At 38.4% G+C, this 14,447-nt stretch overlaps 1 protein-coding gene across 1 annotated transcript; it reads right to left on the minus strand.

The window, feature by feature from the left end:
- Nucleotides 1-5,939: 5,939 nt before the first annotated feature.
- LOC146481308 (uncharacterized) lies at nucleotides 5,940-12,699 on the minus strand. Its single transcript, XM_085108954.1, has 8 exons — nucleotides 11,330-12,699; nucleotides 10,864-10,911; nucleotides 10,200-10,441; nucleotides 9,027-9,494; nucleotides 8,258-8,482; nucleotides 7,430-7,658; nucleotides 7,056-7,108; nucleotides 5,940-6,359 (listed from the first exon to the last, which is right to left on the minus strand). Exons 1-5 carry the CDS (start codon nucleotides 12,510-12,512, stop codon nucleotides 8,447-8,449), a joined length of 1,977 nt encoding a protein of 658 aa, XP_084965080.1. The 5' UTR covers nucleotides 12,513-12,699; the 3' UTR covers nucleotides 5,940-6,359; nucleotides 7,056-7,108; nucleotides 7,430-7,658; nucleotides 8,258-8,446.
- Between the last annotated feature and the right edge of the window lie 1,748 nt (nucleotides 12,700-14,447).

Consider the following 14,447-nt stretch of genomic DNA (forward strand, 5'->3'; position numbering starts at 1 on the left):
TGATCGAGCAGCTACAAAACCAACGCAGAATCCCAGCGCAAATGTCCCAGTTTCATTTCAGTTAAATAGCAACGCAATCCGGGCCCTGCAGCCGACGCCAAGCGGCAGTTTAGTTTCAATAATCCCAGATTTCAACAGTGTAAAGGCCCGTGTACACATGCATTCACCACGACACACGACCGTTGAAAACTCACTTTTTGTTTTGAGCCCCGGATGCCCTCGGTTCAAATCGACAGGAGGCCATTGTCCATTGTCTCGATCGCTCATTCAACTGATTCAAATTCGCGCCTGTCGATTTGACCCAAAAAGCACAAAATAACAAACAGGCAATAGGCAATATTAGAACTTTCCAATATTTTGTACATCCTAAACCCGATCGTAAATATTCCCATACAAACTCTTATATTATTCACAGGCAGCCCAAGCTCGCGTCACTAGAGAGCGTGTAATAATTAATTACTAGTGGGCAGGATGACCTTTGAGTGCAAGCAGCCATTGAGAATTTGAACGCATTATAAGACTTTGTATCGGAAATGAAATACCGACGATTCTGACGCTTAAAAAATTCTAAATTTAACTTTCATTCAATAAAATGAATAAAACTGACTCACCTCTGGTGTATTCTTGTGTGTTTTGTAGCTTATTTTACCATTTCGAGCATTCTTTGAAATCACTGTCATTCTCCTCATATAAACATGTCCTAAGACGGAGGGGAATGATTTCAAAGAATGCTCGAAACGGTAAAATAAGCTACAAAACACACAAGAATACACCAGAGGTGAGTCAGTTTTATTCATTTTATTGAGCGTTTTTTTAAGCGTCAGAATCGTCGGTATTTTATTTCCCATACAAAGTCTTATAATGCGTTCAAATTCTCAACGGCTGCCTGTAACCCAATATCGCTTGCACTCAAAGGTCAACATTCCACAAGTTTTAATTATTACACGCTCTCTAGTGACGCGAGCTTGGCAGTTTTATTCGTTTTATTGAATGAAAGTTAAATTTAGCGTTTTTTAAACTTCATAATCGACAGTATTTTATTTCCCATACAATGTCTTATAATGCGTTTAAATTCTCAATGGCTGCTTGCACTCAAAGGTCATCATGCCCACTAGCAAGAGAAAATGAGGGACAGAGAGGGAGGCTCCCAGTCCACGCCTTGGGATATGTCGATTCCACTATAGTTATAAATAGTTTTAGACTGAAAAGGAAGTTTGTTTTCCGAGACGTCCGCATGAAAGCTAACCTCGATCTGATGTGGTTAGTCAAAGCAAAATAATGGCGGACAGCGTTGAGATAAGTTTTGTCGATGAAAACGACTTCCGAAAAGTAGGGAAATGGTATTTCTGGAGCGAGAATTCACAGTGGGAAATATGCTCCACAATTTCTTCAGATTCAAACGACTCGCTGGCGGGCATACCAGATTTTAGCGAAGAAATTGAGTCCGAAACGGGCAGCGATTCAGGTGATATTTCTTCGCACGATGGTAGCAAAAGCGACACGGACAGTGATTATGTTGGGGAACCCTCGACATCAGCAGGCAGCAGGAGAGGAAAGACGTATAAAAATAAGAAACAAAAAGGAAAAGAGTGCTCTGGTGAAAGTGCCAATTCGAGCAATGCGCCCAAACAAAGCCAGAATCGAAGATCACAGCTTGGAAAGAAAAAACCAAAGGCGCTCACCAGGAACGAACTCGATGAGCTCGGTAAAAAACTAGAGGGCAAACGTCCCATGTGTTGGAAATTTGTATCAGAAAGACTTGCAAACCAGTACGTTATGAAGCATTACAAAACACATCGTCAGCTTATTGAGGAAATTCTTGATGATCGCTACAATGAACTTCGTGATCTAGTACACCATATGTTCTCATTTTACGTACAACTCGTTTCAGAAATTGCAAAGGCCGTTAAAAAAGACAGAAAGGCTCACTTGTCATTGCGCTGGATGAAAAGTTTGAACAGCTACCTGGATAGTTCATCCAATAATTCAAAGGTATGCAATGCAGTGTTCCACGATTTGGCAAATGAATATTCATCGAGTACGATTCGAGCAGTTACAGGCATTTTGCATTCCCTAGTTTATGATTTTGCACAGACAGAGTCTTACAATTTTTCTCAGCCGCTTGATATTCACCAGGATATTACACCTGAGGATGATGTCGCCTTATATCGAATGTCTGGTGCAGCTCTTTGCCAAATGATAAAACTGAGAAAAGATACTTTATCAGAAAAGAAAGGAAAAAGAAAAACGACACCTGACAGTAGAAGCCAAATGGAAATGGAGCTCGATTTTCTCATTAAGCTGAAAGAAACAGACAAAAGCCATGTTCCAGAGGCTCTCAATATTCTTGATGAAGGTCATTTGACCTTTGTCAAAAAAGAATTTCTAAACTTTGTAAGAGAGGCAGATTTGAATATCAGAGAATATGTGAATGAGCGAAGCTTAAAGAAACACAAGAGTAACTTTTTGGAAGTTGTACACTTCAATGTTTACAATGATGAACAATTGTTGAAATCATTCAAATGGTCAGCAGAGAAGTGTGGAGCATCAACTAAGGATGTCAAGTCTAATGTGATTGACAAGGTGTACAGTGACATGCTTCATAAACTGTGCAACACCAGAACAAAGGAATTCTTCAGAGGGAAGTTTGAAAAGGACTTGGCCACATCAGGTAAAGTTGTAGAAGCTGACCAATCCCTGAGAGATAATCTCAAAACATTTAGCGTTGCTAAAAAGAGATAGGATATACCTGTACATTTTGTCTAGAGAGGAAGTGTCAGTTATGCATACATGTGTACACGTCATCGGCTTTCTTCTTGGGTCAACTCCTAGTAAACCACAGGCCACCTATTTGGTGAAGGGGAAATCTTACGAGAGGAATTCCCCTGGATTCCATTTTCCAGTGCACACAGTTATTGACAATTTAACTCAATCAGTCCTGTAAATTTATCTTGTACCCTGTTAATCCTCCGATGAAGTTTTGAATTGTCCTACCCTTACAAACCCCTTATGTATGTTCGTTAACATGGCAGTTCCTGTGGTTCCCAAGGTCATTAACATATTCCTCATTAACATATTCCTTTGTTTCCCAAGCACCAATCCTAAGAGGAACCTGCCAGGTGATGTGCATAATTAACCTTTTAAGCCCTATGGTGGGGACAAAAATTCCCCATAACCCTTTAAGCCCCCAATAGTGATCAGCCTCTTGTTTCTCCTTACAATATCACTACATAATCTGACATACAGGTCATGAGAATAAAGGAAATGATCACCAAAGATAAATTGTCTTGATGTTGAAACAACTTCTCCTAACTTGTCTTAAAAAATAAACAAAGACCATTGAGGAGAATTTTCATGTTGATACTGGGGCTTAAAGTGTTAATTGTCTCCATACATTGCATATGTTACTAGACAGGATAAAATATTCAACTTCTAGACAAATTCCCAAATGGTTATCATTTTGGTCAATTTGCATGACTTGTTTGGTGGATTATGTATTGGTTAAGAAAGGAGAAACTTGATTTTGATCCATCTTGGGATTCAAAGACCCAAGGAAATATCTCAAACAAGCAATTTTAGATGTTCTCAGTTGTTTTGTTACATTGTAGAAGGTCAAGGTTTATTACCTTCTGATCATACATGTACATAATTTATATATTAAGTTGTGTAATATTTTCATTTTGTATGTACTCAACTCCTTTCTTTCCTGTTGTTCAATAAAAATCTGCCTAAATAAAATTTTGCACTTTATTCCTGTTCTACAGTACATCTATTACAACATTGGAGTATTTTGTACATTAAAATATTGGGTCTATGGATGGGGAATTAAAAGTGATACAGTAAACATCAACCATTGAAAAAACTCTTTAGTTAGCAAAACATGAAAAGTTTTTGGACATCATGTGTGTATGGTATAAAGTAGCATTCCTTACAGTGACAAGAGTAATCTATTATTTGTTACTTTCACATACTAAAACAAGTGCTGCTTGTTAAAAAACTTAAAGTTTATGGTACTTGACCTCTTCACTGTTATTGCAGAGACCCTATCATTTAAAATAATTAAGTATACCAGACTTGTAAAAGCAAAGACTGTAACTACATGTACATACATGTACTAGCCTGCGTAGGCTGGCGGTATTGTTAGCGCGCGCGAAAGAAAGTTTTGGCAGTCACTGAGGAGCCGCTAGAAGCGAGTGGCGAAGTCCCTCCCCATTCCCCTCATGGCTTCGCCGCTCGCTTTTAGCGGCTCCAATGGTACCGCCAAGACTTTATTTTGCTCGTGCCTACAATACCGCCAGCTACGTAGGCTATACATATGTACACTTGTTTACCAATACATACTTTCTTGGTGTTTAATTCGTTCAAGTTTATTTTTTGACTGGACAATTCAGCTATTAGTGGTCCTTCAGTTGTCCGATATGCATTCTACACAAGGAATGATAGTGCCATACCATGGAAAAAATTCACAACAGTTACTGTACGTGCCACCAGAAAGGAACCAGTCTGAATTTCTCATTCTCAACTTGTGTGTTATAATATTACAAACCAGTTATATCAGAAGCAATTCTAACTATAACAAACTTTTCTGATACTAAATTAAACCTATAACAAAATGTAAAACAAAATGTTATGTACAATAAACCTTGGCCAACACCACTAGCTATGCCTTAGGCAGTCATGAATTTTAAGCTGAACAAGAAGTCTATTTAGCCTGCATTTCCAATAATTGATGTTGGGTGAATAGTTACAAATGTACCAGGCAAAATCACCATTGACCACCAGCCCTCTTCTAGTGAAGACTGAATATTGCATGCTAGAACTATAAACATATGAACATGGATATTTGCTCCTTAGAGTTACATGTACCCCGACTTCTCCATGGACTTACTAAAAGGCACAAATAAATCAAAAGAAATAAGAATTGTTTAGTGAACCAGCTAGCATTTCAACCCTAGTAAGCACCATATCAATTAGAATCTACATGCATTGTTGGAAGCTAATTAAGCCCCCTATAACTGTGTGTTATGGTATTACAATTTTGACAACTACAAGTATAAGGGTTCGCACAGGAAACAAACAGTACTGTAAAATGTATACCCTAGAAACTAGAGATACAAAAATGCTGTGAACAAAAGTTTATATCCTTAGGCTAGCTTATGCGATTTATTTCCTCCACTTGTTTGGCTACTGTATCATGCACATGCACTGTCTGAAGTCACCTCTGCATCAAGGCAACCTCTATGAATATTTGTTTCTCCTAAAGCATGTATTTGACTTTGTGTGTTTCCCCCAGAGACCCTTATATTTTTTGTGATCCTATAAAACATACGTCTACAATGTGAGTTTTACAAATGACACCAGTTTTAAAAGCTGGCCCAACTGGCTCGGCAACCTAGTCATGTACAGTCATATGTAACAAATGTAAGGGTGCATAAACCTAAAGATCCATTAAAGTATTTCTGGACCATCTTGGAAAGCCATGTCACAATATCACTACTGCTAGTCTGCCCTGCTGGTGCATAGCAGATGATGGCTCCATACTGACCATGAGTATGAGAGTCAACAATGGCAAAGGCCCCAGTCTCCCAGATCAGAAGTGCCACACTTTCACAGCCTGAGATGAGAACAGCAACTTGCCTTTGATGACAGGCCGCTCGAGTTTGCAGTGACTGGACAAGGGGTGACAAATCTCCAGAGCGCAAATCAAACCCGATGGGTTGATCATAATGAGCAATGTGCAGATCATTTCCGCAGCTCTCAACGGCATCTTCAATGTCAAGGTTTCTGGCCTCCCCATCAAAAAGAAGGTCATGAAGAGCATTACCCTCAACCATTGAGTCAACAATAACTTCAAACCACTGACTTGGTAAGATGCTCAAGGTTGGCTCTGGCAGGACAAGTTTGACAAACTGGTATCCTACCAATGACGCAATGATGGTGCATGCGTTGCTTCCTAGCCGTCCACCAATAGTTGACTGACTGAGGTTTGCTGAGAAGCAGAACTGCTTCATCTCATTAAGACCAAAAGGATCATAAATCAGTCGCACAGAGTATGACATTCTTGAGGCCTCACTACTTGATGTAACCGATCCAGACACCAGGATGACATCATCACGATAACCACGCTCTGAATTGCTGTTGGTGATAACCTCTCTGCCAGTAATGACTCTTCCACGAAAAGATCCATAGTTGCTCGCAGAAAGGTTTCCACCAGCAGTAAATTTCAGGACACTAAAAATTGATTCAATGGCACTCCCATTTATTTTGAGTGGGCTGATGAAATAATCAGGATAGGCTGCAATGAACCACTGACTGAAGTGCAGGAAGCCATAAACCATAAATCTCAAAAGGTCCCAGGTCTGCAAAAAAAGATCTGGATTACAAGTCTTGTTTATGTAAAAAATTATGGTAATTTTTTGGAATGAGCAACACATCTGAAAAGTAATATTTCTTGTAAGTGTTATCAGTTGTATTTCTGAATGTAGAACATGGGAACACCTTTTTAAGGAGTATTATCTAGAAATCATTTTGAATTTAACCGGGCCAAGATCTGCTGGTTTATTAAACTCTTAATTGTTGGGCAGATTAAAATAAATGGAAATGTGAGTCAGGTAAGAACATTCCACTCTGTCAACATAATGATCAACCACATGCATGCAGATGGTATCTAATTTCGGCAATGGGAGAACAGGGTTTTTGATTATCAATTTTGCAAAACGATTTTGATTTGTTTCATCCAATTACTTTTCTTAGTTTGGACTAATTTACACCCTCTTACTGTGTAGAACTATTTTAATATTATCTAATTTGGTCTGTTAATCGGTACAATGGTATGATTTGAATAATTGGATTTTTCTGTTGACTTAAGTAGATGGGCGCTGCATGCTGAATACACAGTAAGGGTCTATGACATACAAATTGTATTCAAGAGTGGACAGTTTGAATGCCAGCACTGGCATTCAAACAAATATTGACTGCGAATTAAAGAAACAATGGGATTTCAAGAATTTTGTTGTCTTACAGTGTATGTACCATAATTTTTTACATCTTTCTACCTGCCAGGCTAAGAACTTGCTTTGTCTAGCTTGCTTGCTGTTATTGGGATACTCTGAAGAATGGAAAAAAAAAAAAGGAAACTTAATTAATTTAATTAATGTTTAAATGTGAATTAATATTAAGATCTATATGTCATATGAATTATATGTACTACAAGTTTTCCCTACGCTAGCTGATACTATGACTGAATGACATATGCATCATACTTTACAAAACAAGTCTCTTCCTTCCTGTTATAAATCAACTGACTTTTTATGCATTGTCATCAAGCCAGCAAAAATACAGTCGGTTACGTACAGAGAGGACAGCAAGACATTAGTTGAAATCACTCCATGGGATTCCCTGAGAGAAAATTAAGTCTTAGTTCTCTCACCAGTGCCTTGATGACATGTGAACCAGTCTTTAAAGAAGCTGAAGCCCTTCTCGATGTTTTCAAGAACACGTTGGTATTTGGGTGAAATAGTCATATGGCTCAATATACCCTTCTCAAAGATGAGGTGGCAAGCCTCCAAGTAGTTACTGGTCATTTCCACCATTGATGTATCAGCAGGCAATGGAAGCTTCCTTGCATGTTCTTGGAGAGCACTGATCATGTATCGTTGCTAAGGGAACCGCCAAAAAAGTACATTGAAAGAGAATTGAATTAGTACATGCTAACAATACCAGTGAAGTCTCTGAATAAAGAATGTAATGGCTGTATAATTGAAGAGGTGCCTGGAAAAACGCCCTAAGTGACTTCTGATAAATTGCTAGATTCTCCTTCCAAATTTCCATGCATTCGCTTGAGAAACAAAAGGAGAATTTGACCTTATGTCAAAAGTCACTTAGGGCCTTATTTCACGCACCCCTTCAATTATACTTACATGTGTACAAAAACTATTGAGTACACAGTGACTGATTAGTTGCAAAGAGGCCAATTTCAATTAATAATTTTTAAAAAAATTATCTAACACAAGGCACATAGATTTGGGGGACTTAAACAAAGAAATTTTACAAAGAACTTCTGTTCATCCCTCTAAGTTCATTGGATTCCTAATTGTTTTATTCTCCCAAGCCTTGGTGTGACATTAGAATTTTTTTCATTATTTAATCGAAATGGCTTATTGTCACACTGCATTCTTTAATATCTTGATAAATATTTAAGTAAATTAAGTCTCACAAAAGCCATCATCAGACCCTTTTAAATATCTTCTAATTGTACCTGCATTATCTTTGCTGGCAGAACATTCAAGCGGGTCCAGCTATCTCGGTGTACAAAGCTGTACCGGAGTCCAGGAACTCTTCTGGCCAAATTCTGTTCAACTCTTTCCTGGTCACGCTCATACTGATCAAATATTGGTTGCCAGCCAAACTGGATACCATCTTTTTGGAAAGATTTGGTACCCCTGGGTCAAGAACTGTACAGGGCAGCAATATTGTTTTTGAGCTGTGAAATAATAACAATAGGACATTAATATTAAACTACATACCAAACAACAAAAAATGTGTTTTAGTCGCACGTTGCGATTGCCAACCATTACTTTCAAAAGTTTTCATTTCTTCATTCGCGAAGTCTAACTTAGAAATTGGTTCCATTGCAATGAATCCCTATGAAGTAATGTCACTGTACGTAATATTAGACTATCATAAAATTTTGTAGATAAGTCAGATGAAAGGCACTGATCCTGAAACACATCAACATTCACACACAGAGAATTAAGATGAATAGTATGAGGAATTCTCTGTATGCAATATGCATGCCATAGTCAAGTAATAATTTGCATTACATTACCCATGGGAGGGAAGCTGTTTATGTTAAAGAAATAGAGAAGGAGCAATAGAACATGTATATTAGACAAAAAACGACGTCATAGCTGATGAGCAACTGTGATGTTGACGAGGTGTGTATCTTCATGTACAGTACTGTATTTTACCCAACAATAATTTATACAAATTAAGAATTAACACAAATGTTTCATTGTGTTAGTTACCTGGTGAGAAGGGCAGATTACCACAAATACTCGCTTGTCCTCACTATCCTCATATGGATTGTCAAATGATGCTGAAACAGCAAATGGGTCTTCTCCATCAGCAAGAGGCAGCTGCTCATGTTCATAGCCACAGAGAAGCTTTATAAGGGCTAGATTCGATGAGGCTCCATCACACACCAGCACCCGAACATGGAAATTGTACAGAGTGAAAGCCTGGATTGTCCTCATGACACACTCAAGTAAAAATTGGTGGTCCCATGAACTGGCACAAGTGAAATAGGGCCCAATGACATCAAATTGTGATGTTAGATCTCTCCACAAAAACTGCAAGATGTACGAGGTTTTCTGCTGATCGAAATCTTCACCCACACTCATGAACACATCATGTAGCCAAGGAAGTTCTTCTGGACTCATAGCATAACCTCTAATGGTTGAATTCATCGAATTCCAAACAATCTTGGACTGCACCTGTGTGATCAGAGTGTAAAGTGTCTTAAACAAAATGGTAGCCTACTCAGAAATAATGACAACCTGAAACAAAATTTTCATGGTACATATATGTATCAACAATTGAAGGCGTGGTACGTGGAATAAAGCCCTAAAAGGGACTCTTGATCTCCCCCCAACTTCTCCTTTATTAAAAGAAGGAAGAAGAAGGCAATTTGCTAAGACAATGTAACAGTCTACTTAGGGCTTATTTCCACGCACCAATTCAATTGGGTCACATATACATGGATACTTGCATGATTCTTGTTGAAAGCAATATAGCAAGATTGAATGCTATTATTCCAAAAAGGTGCCAGTTACTGACAATACATGTACATCTAAACAAGGTTGTAACACTTGAAGGAAAGAAAATTTGCCTTAACTTTTCACTGAATGACAATCACTCAATCAATCAATCAAGCAATCAATCACTCAATCAATCAATCACTCACTCACTCACTCACTCAATCAATCAATCGACTCAGTAATGCAGTCAATCAATCAATCAATCAATCAATCAATCAATCTTCCACCTAGAAAAGTAAACTTTTTTCATTTTTAATTGCCAACTTAAATTATTCTCTCTGATATTCAAAAAACTTTTGATTATCTCTTTGACATTTCACCAGTCTGGAATCAATGCTTAACATTCTTTCTAATCATTTCAATCTCATGACATCTCCTGACCTTTGTCTCGTCGAAGATGAGAACTCCAACACCCAGTGGTCTCTTCCTTCCAGATTCAACTTTTTTAGCACAAAATTGTTCATACACTTGACTTTGATGGGCAATATAGCTCTCATGAATCCCTGGCCCATCTGCATTCTTACTGACAATTCGTTGCAGTTCTTTGCAGCAAGGTAGCTGGAGGATGCCAAGACTTCTAACTGCACGAAATGCAGCAGGACTTCTGGTGTAAACAGCCAGAGCTACATGTAAACAAAGCACACAATAATAATTATAATTAAAAACAATGCAAAAACTCCAGGCAAAACTGTCCTTCGATTTTTTAGAGGGGTATAATTTAATCATTGATTTCATGAAGTAGTTGCCTGGGATTGCAGAAAATCAAAACACACCAAACATATCAGTATTATGATTTGTCAGGGATGAGAGAGTTGGTAAATCATGATCAAGTTTGCATCCAACAAGACCACTTGTAATAACTTTATGTTTAAAATAAATTACACAAATTATCATTTATTTTCTACCAGTTTCGTCATTTCGCCTTCAGTCAGATCTGCTGCGAAAATAAATCTTCATACAGCCATTTTAGGTCTGGTATCACTTCTTTTTAAGTTAGTTTTATTTCAAATGTTGTATATAAAAACTATTACTCCGGAAAACCCACCAATTCTGATAGTTGCTGATGACCACCTGTTGCCTTGTTTTCCAGTTTCTAAAAAACAATGGTTAGAGTATTAGTAATATGTTGCCAACGTATTTAACTAAGAATTACTCACTCACAGAAATTACTTACTAGTCAGTCTGTGGCAATTTCCAAAGAAAATGAACATTTTCTAATACCAAAATGAAATTTACACTAAACTTATGTAACACTTGATTTAAAACCTTTGCAAAGACGTGTGTTGTAAAAACTAATAAGATTTAGCCCTAACAGCTGCTTTTTTATGAATTTACACTAAGTCTTACGTCAAGATATCTAATAAAAAACGTATGATGTTGGAGAAAAATGAAGGACATCTTAAAAAGGAAAACACGAAGTTGTTCAGACCGAAATAAAACCTCTAACGCTCTCGCTGCTCTTGATATGTAATAAAAATAAAATGAATTATAGCAGTTATGTTTAAGCCTACCGTTCTTGCGCTGATCTTTGAAAAAAGCTGCTTTTTCCATTTGCCACATTTCACGAATAACAGCTCCGCTTCCAGGTTTGTGGCTGTCAGCTTCGTTGAACACTTTAGCGAGGCCTTCTTGGCCTTCCTTGCAGGATTCCAAACAGTTGATGAGTGTTACCAGCTCGCTGTTTTGTTTCTCATTTACTGCCACAGAGCTCCTTTGGATCATTCTCTCAGCTATTCGGCGATAATTTTTCCTCTCTCTCCGCACATTCTCCTGCCGCGCTTCCTGACTTTTTGGGCTCAAAACAGACAGTCGTACCTTAGATGAGGCCTGTTGCCTTTGCAGTCGATCATTTTCGTCAAGGCTTTTCCTCTTGTCCCGCAAAACGAGCATTTTCCTTCGAACCAACTTGCATTCGCCACACACATCAGCCACACTCTCTGGCATTCCCTCGCTCGACTGCTGCTTGCGGGGTTTGTGCCACAACTTACATTTAATTGCGCTCACGTGCCGCCACGGCCAAACTTCTTCTTTGACATTGGAAGGTTGAATGCGTATGTCCGATATTATGGCATCGTAATCCACTATACCAGGACACATTGCAAACCCAGAATTCACTCGTATTTTTTCGACCACACGTTCCACAGCCACCTTGTCTCTCAAATCAATTTTTCCTTCCTCGAGTGTTCTGTAAATAAAAACTTGAAACTTGTAATGTCCAGAAGGACAGAACAGTAATCGAACTGGCTGGAAACTTCCAAGGTCTTTCCTGTAACTCTTCTCCTTTTGAGGATAAACGCTAAGAGCTGCACTGCTTTGATGACCCGATATTGCTTCAAGTTCGCACTGTAGCGAACCGTCGAGGTGCGAGATGCTGGTTTCGAGTTCTTTTAAGATCTGCACTTCGCTGGATTTATTAAGCTCTGCGAGGGTATTTTCATACGACTGTTCTTCGGCCTGCTTGCATCTCTTGGATAGAACGGATTTTAAAGCTTTTATAGCAAGTCTTGGACTTTTTCTTACTGGCACGTGTTCGCCGTACGGCACATCTTCGATCTTCCTCTTTCTACCAGAAGAACTCCCCTCCTGAACATTATCGGGCTTTTCACAGGTTATTTGACTTGGGGCCCTTTCAATACTATCACCTACATTGATGCCGAAGTCTAAACGTCGGTATATTGTGCGTGGAAGGGGCATATTGAATATTCAATAGCCTTCCACGCAATCCGCCATTATTTTCACTGACAGCCTCAGATCGACCCTCAGATCGAGGTTGTACTTTGTGCGGACGTCTAGGAAAACAGACTTCCTTTTCTGTCTAAAACTAAAAATAACTTTAGTGGAATCGACATATCCCGGCCAACGCCCTCAATGTCCCTCTCTGTCCCTCATTTTCTCTTGCCACTAGTAATTAATTATTACAGCTCTCTAGTGACGCGAGTTTGGGCTGCCTGTGGTATAATATTTGCGCCTTGACCGCTATTACGCAACATAATCAACCGCTCACAGCTTGAGTTTGGCCGCCTGTGATTTTTATAGTGTTGTATGTGCATCTTTTAACTTTCCAAGTTTTTCAACCATTCATATTTCATCTTTTCATTACTAGCACTTTAAAAATTCGAAAGGTCTTTATCGTTTTTTTTATTTACTTAGCTTTTTTTAGTTCTTTAGTTTTGTTTAACCGAAAATTTGGCAACTAAATCAGTCTATCACCCCGCGGGCCAAGATAGATAAAGATGTCTAACGTTCACTATGGAAAAACAATCAATGTAGAAACGGTTTCTGTCTTCAAATGAAAGGTGAATAACAAATGCTTTCCCCTGAATTTCATTTAAAAATATATACATGTAAACAGCGAAACATTGAAAAACATACAAGGATAACGTACGCGTGATGCGTAACGTTACTCTAGATCATACCAGAAATTACGATCCGTCATTGACCCGGCGTCACATACATATCAGGACCGTACAAATGGTTTCTGTCTCTAAACGAAAGGTGAAAACGTAAGGATTAAAGCCCGGGGATTATAAAAAGCATTCGTATGACAAATGTCATTTTCCCCTGTATTTCATTCTGACTAGTGTACAAGAAATGCAATTCTATCTGGTGGTTACTTATTGCCTCACAATATCACTGCATCTATCTATTTGGGGGAATTAGCAATGCTGGAGGTCATCACTGCTAAAAGATTGTAGGCTTACGCACCACGCAGTTAAATATGGCCCGAGTATAAGCTGAAAACAGCTTCTTCTTATTTCTTGAATTTAATGTTATCATGGCGGGTATTTCAAAAATAATAGTACAAAAATAATGACATATCCGCGGTTGACTTATTTACACAACTTTTATCAGCTCTGTTTGTTTTTCTATTGCTGTAGGTCAAGAAAAAGCCTCTGCGACATTTAAACTGATTTTTAGATAAAACACTTGCCCCTAACCCTTCAATTTGTTTTCTTTTGGTAGACTTCCATATCTGTGAAGAACTTATTTTCGAAATTTTTTTTTTAGAAATATTGAATCCTTTTTTTTTTACGAGCGCTAAAAGTTACTGAAATTTTTAAATTTTTGCGCGCTTTAAGCCCCGCTGGACAAATTTTTGTCTCGTGGGCTCATTAGGAACGAGCCAATGAGAAGCGTCAGATATTTGACACTTCCTTAGCTGTGACGTAAGAAAAGGACACCAGAAAGATTCAGAAGGATTCAGAAGGAATCTTATCCATGCTGATTCCTTTCTCTACATTTCGAGAGTTTCTGCATCCAAAAACCACACATTTTCAACGATTTTCTCTGTTTACAATTGAAGTATTACCGCGAATCTTCTGATATTTTTGCACGATGTCCTTTTCTTACGTCACGCTCCATATTTGGACACATTTGACCGAGTGGGGGACTAATGCGAACGATAGGTGAAAATATCGACAAGACTGCCTTCACTTCTAGCGCTCGTACAAAAAAAGGATTTAATATTTCTCAAATTTTTTTTCGAAAATGAGTTCTTCAAAGATATGGAAATCAACCAAAAGAAAACAAATTGAAGGGTTAGGGGCACTTTAAGCTAAACCCTCCTCTTTGGTTCCCATTGTTTGAAGTTGTTGCTGTTCAACTTTGCTGTTTTGCCGATGCTTTGCG

This window comes from Pavona decussata, unplaced genomic scaffold, assembly GCF_977016875.1.
Source record: "Pavona decussata unplaced genomic scaffold, jaPavDecu1.1 SCAFFOLD_51, whole genome shotgun sequence".
Taxonomy (NCBI): domain Eukaryota; kingdom Metazoa; phylum Cnidaria; class Anthozoa; order Scleractinia; family Agariciidae; genus Pavona; species Pavona decussata.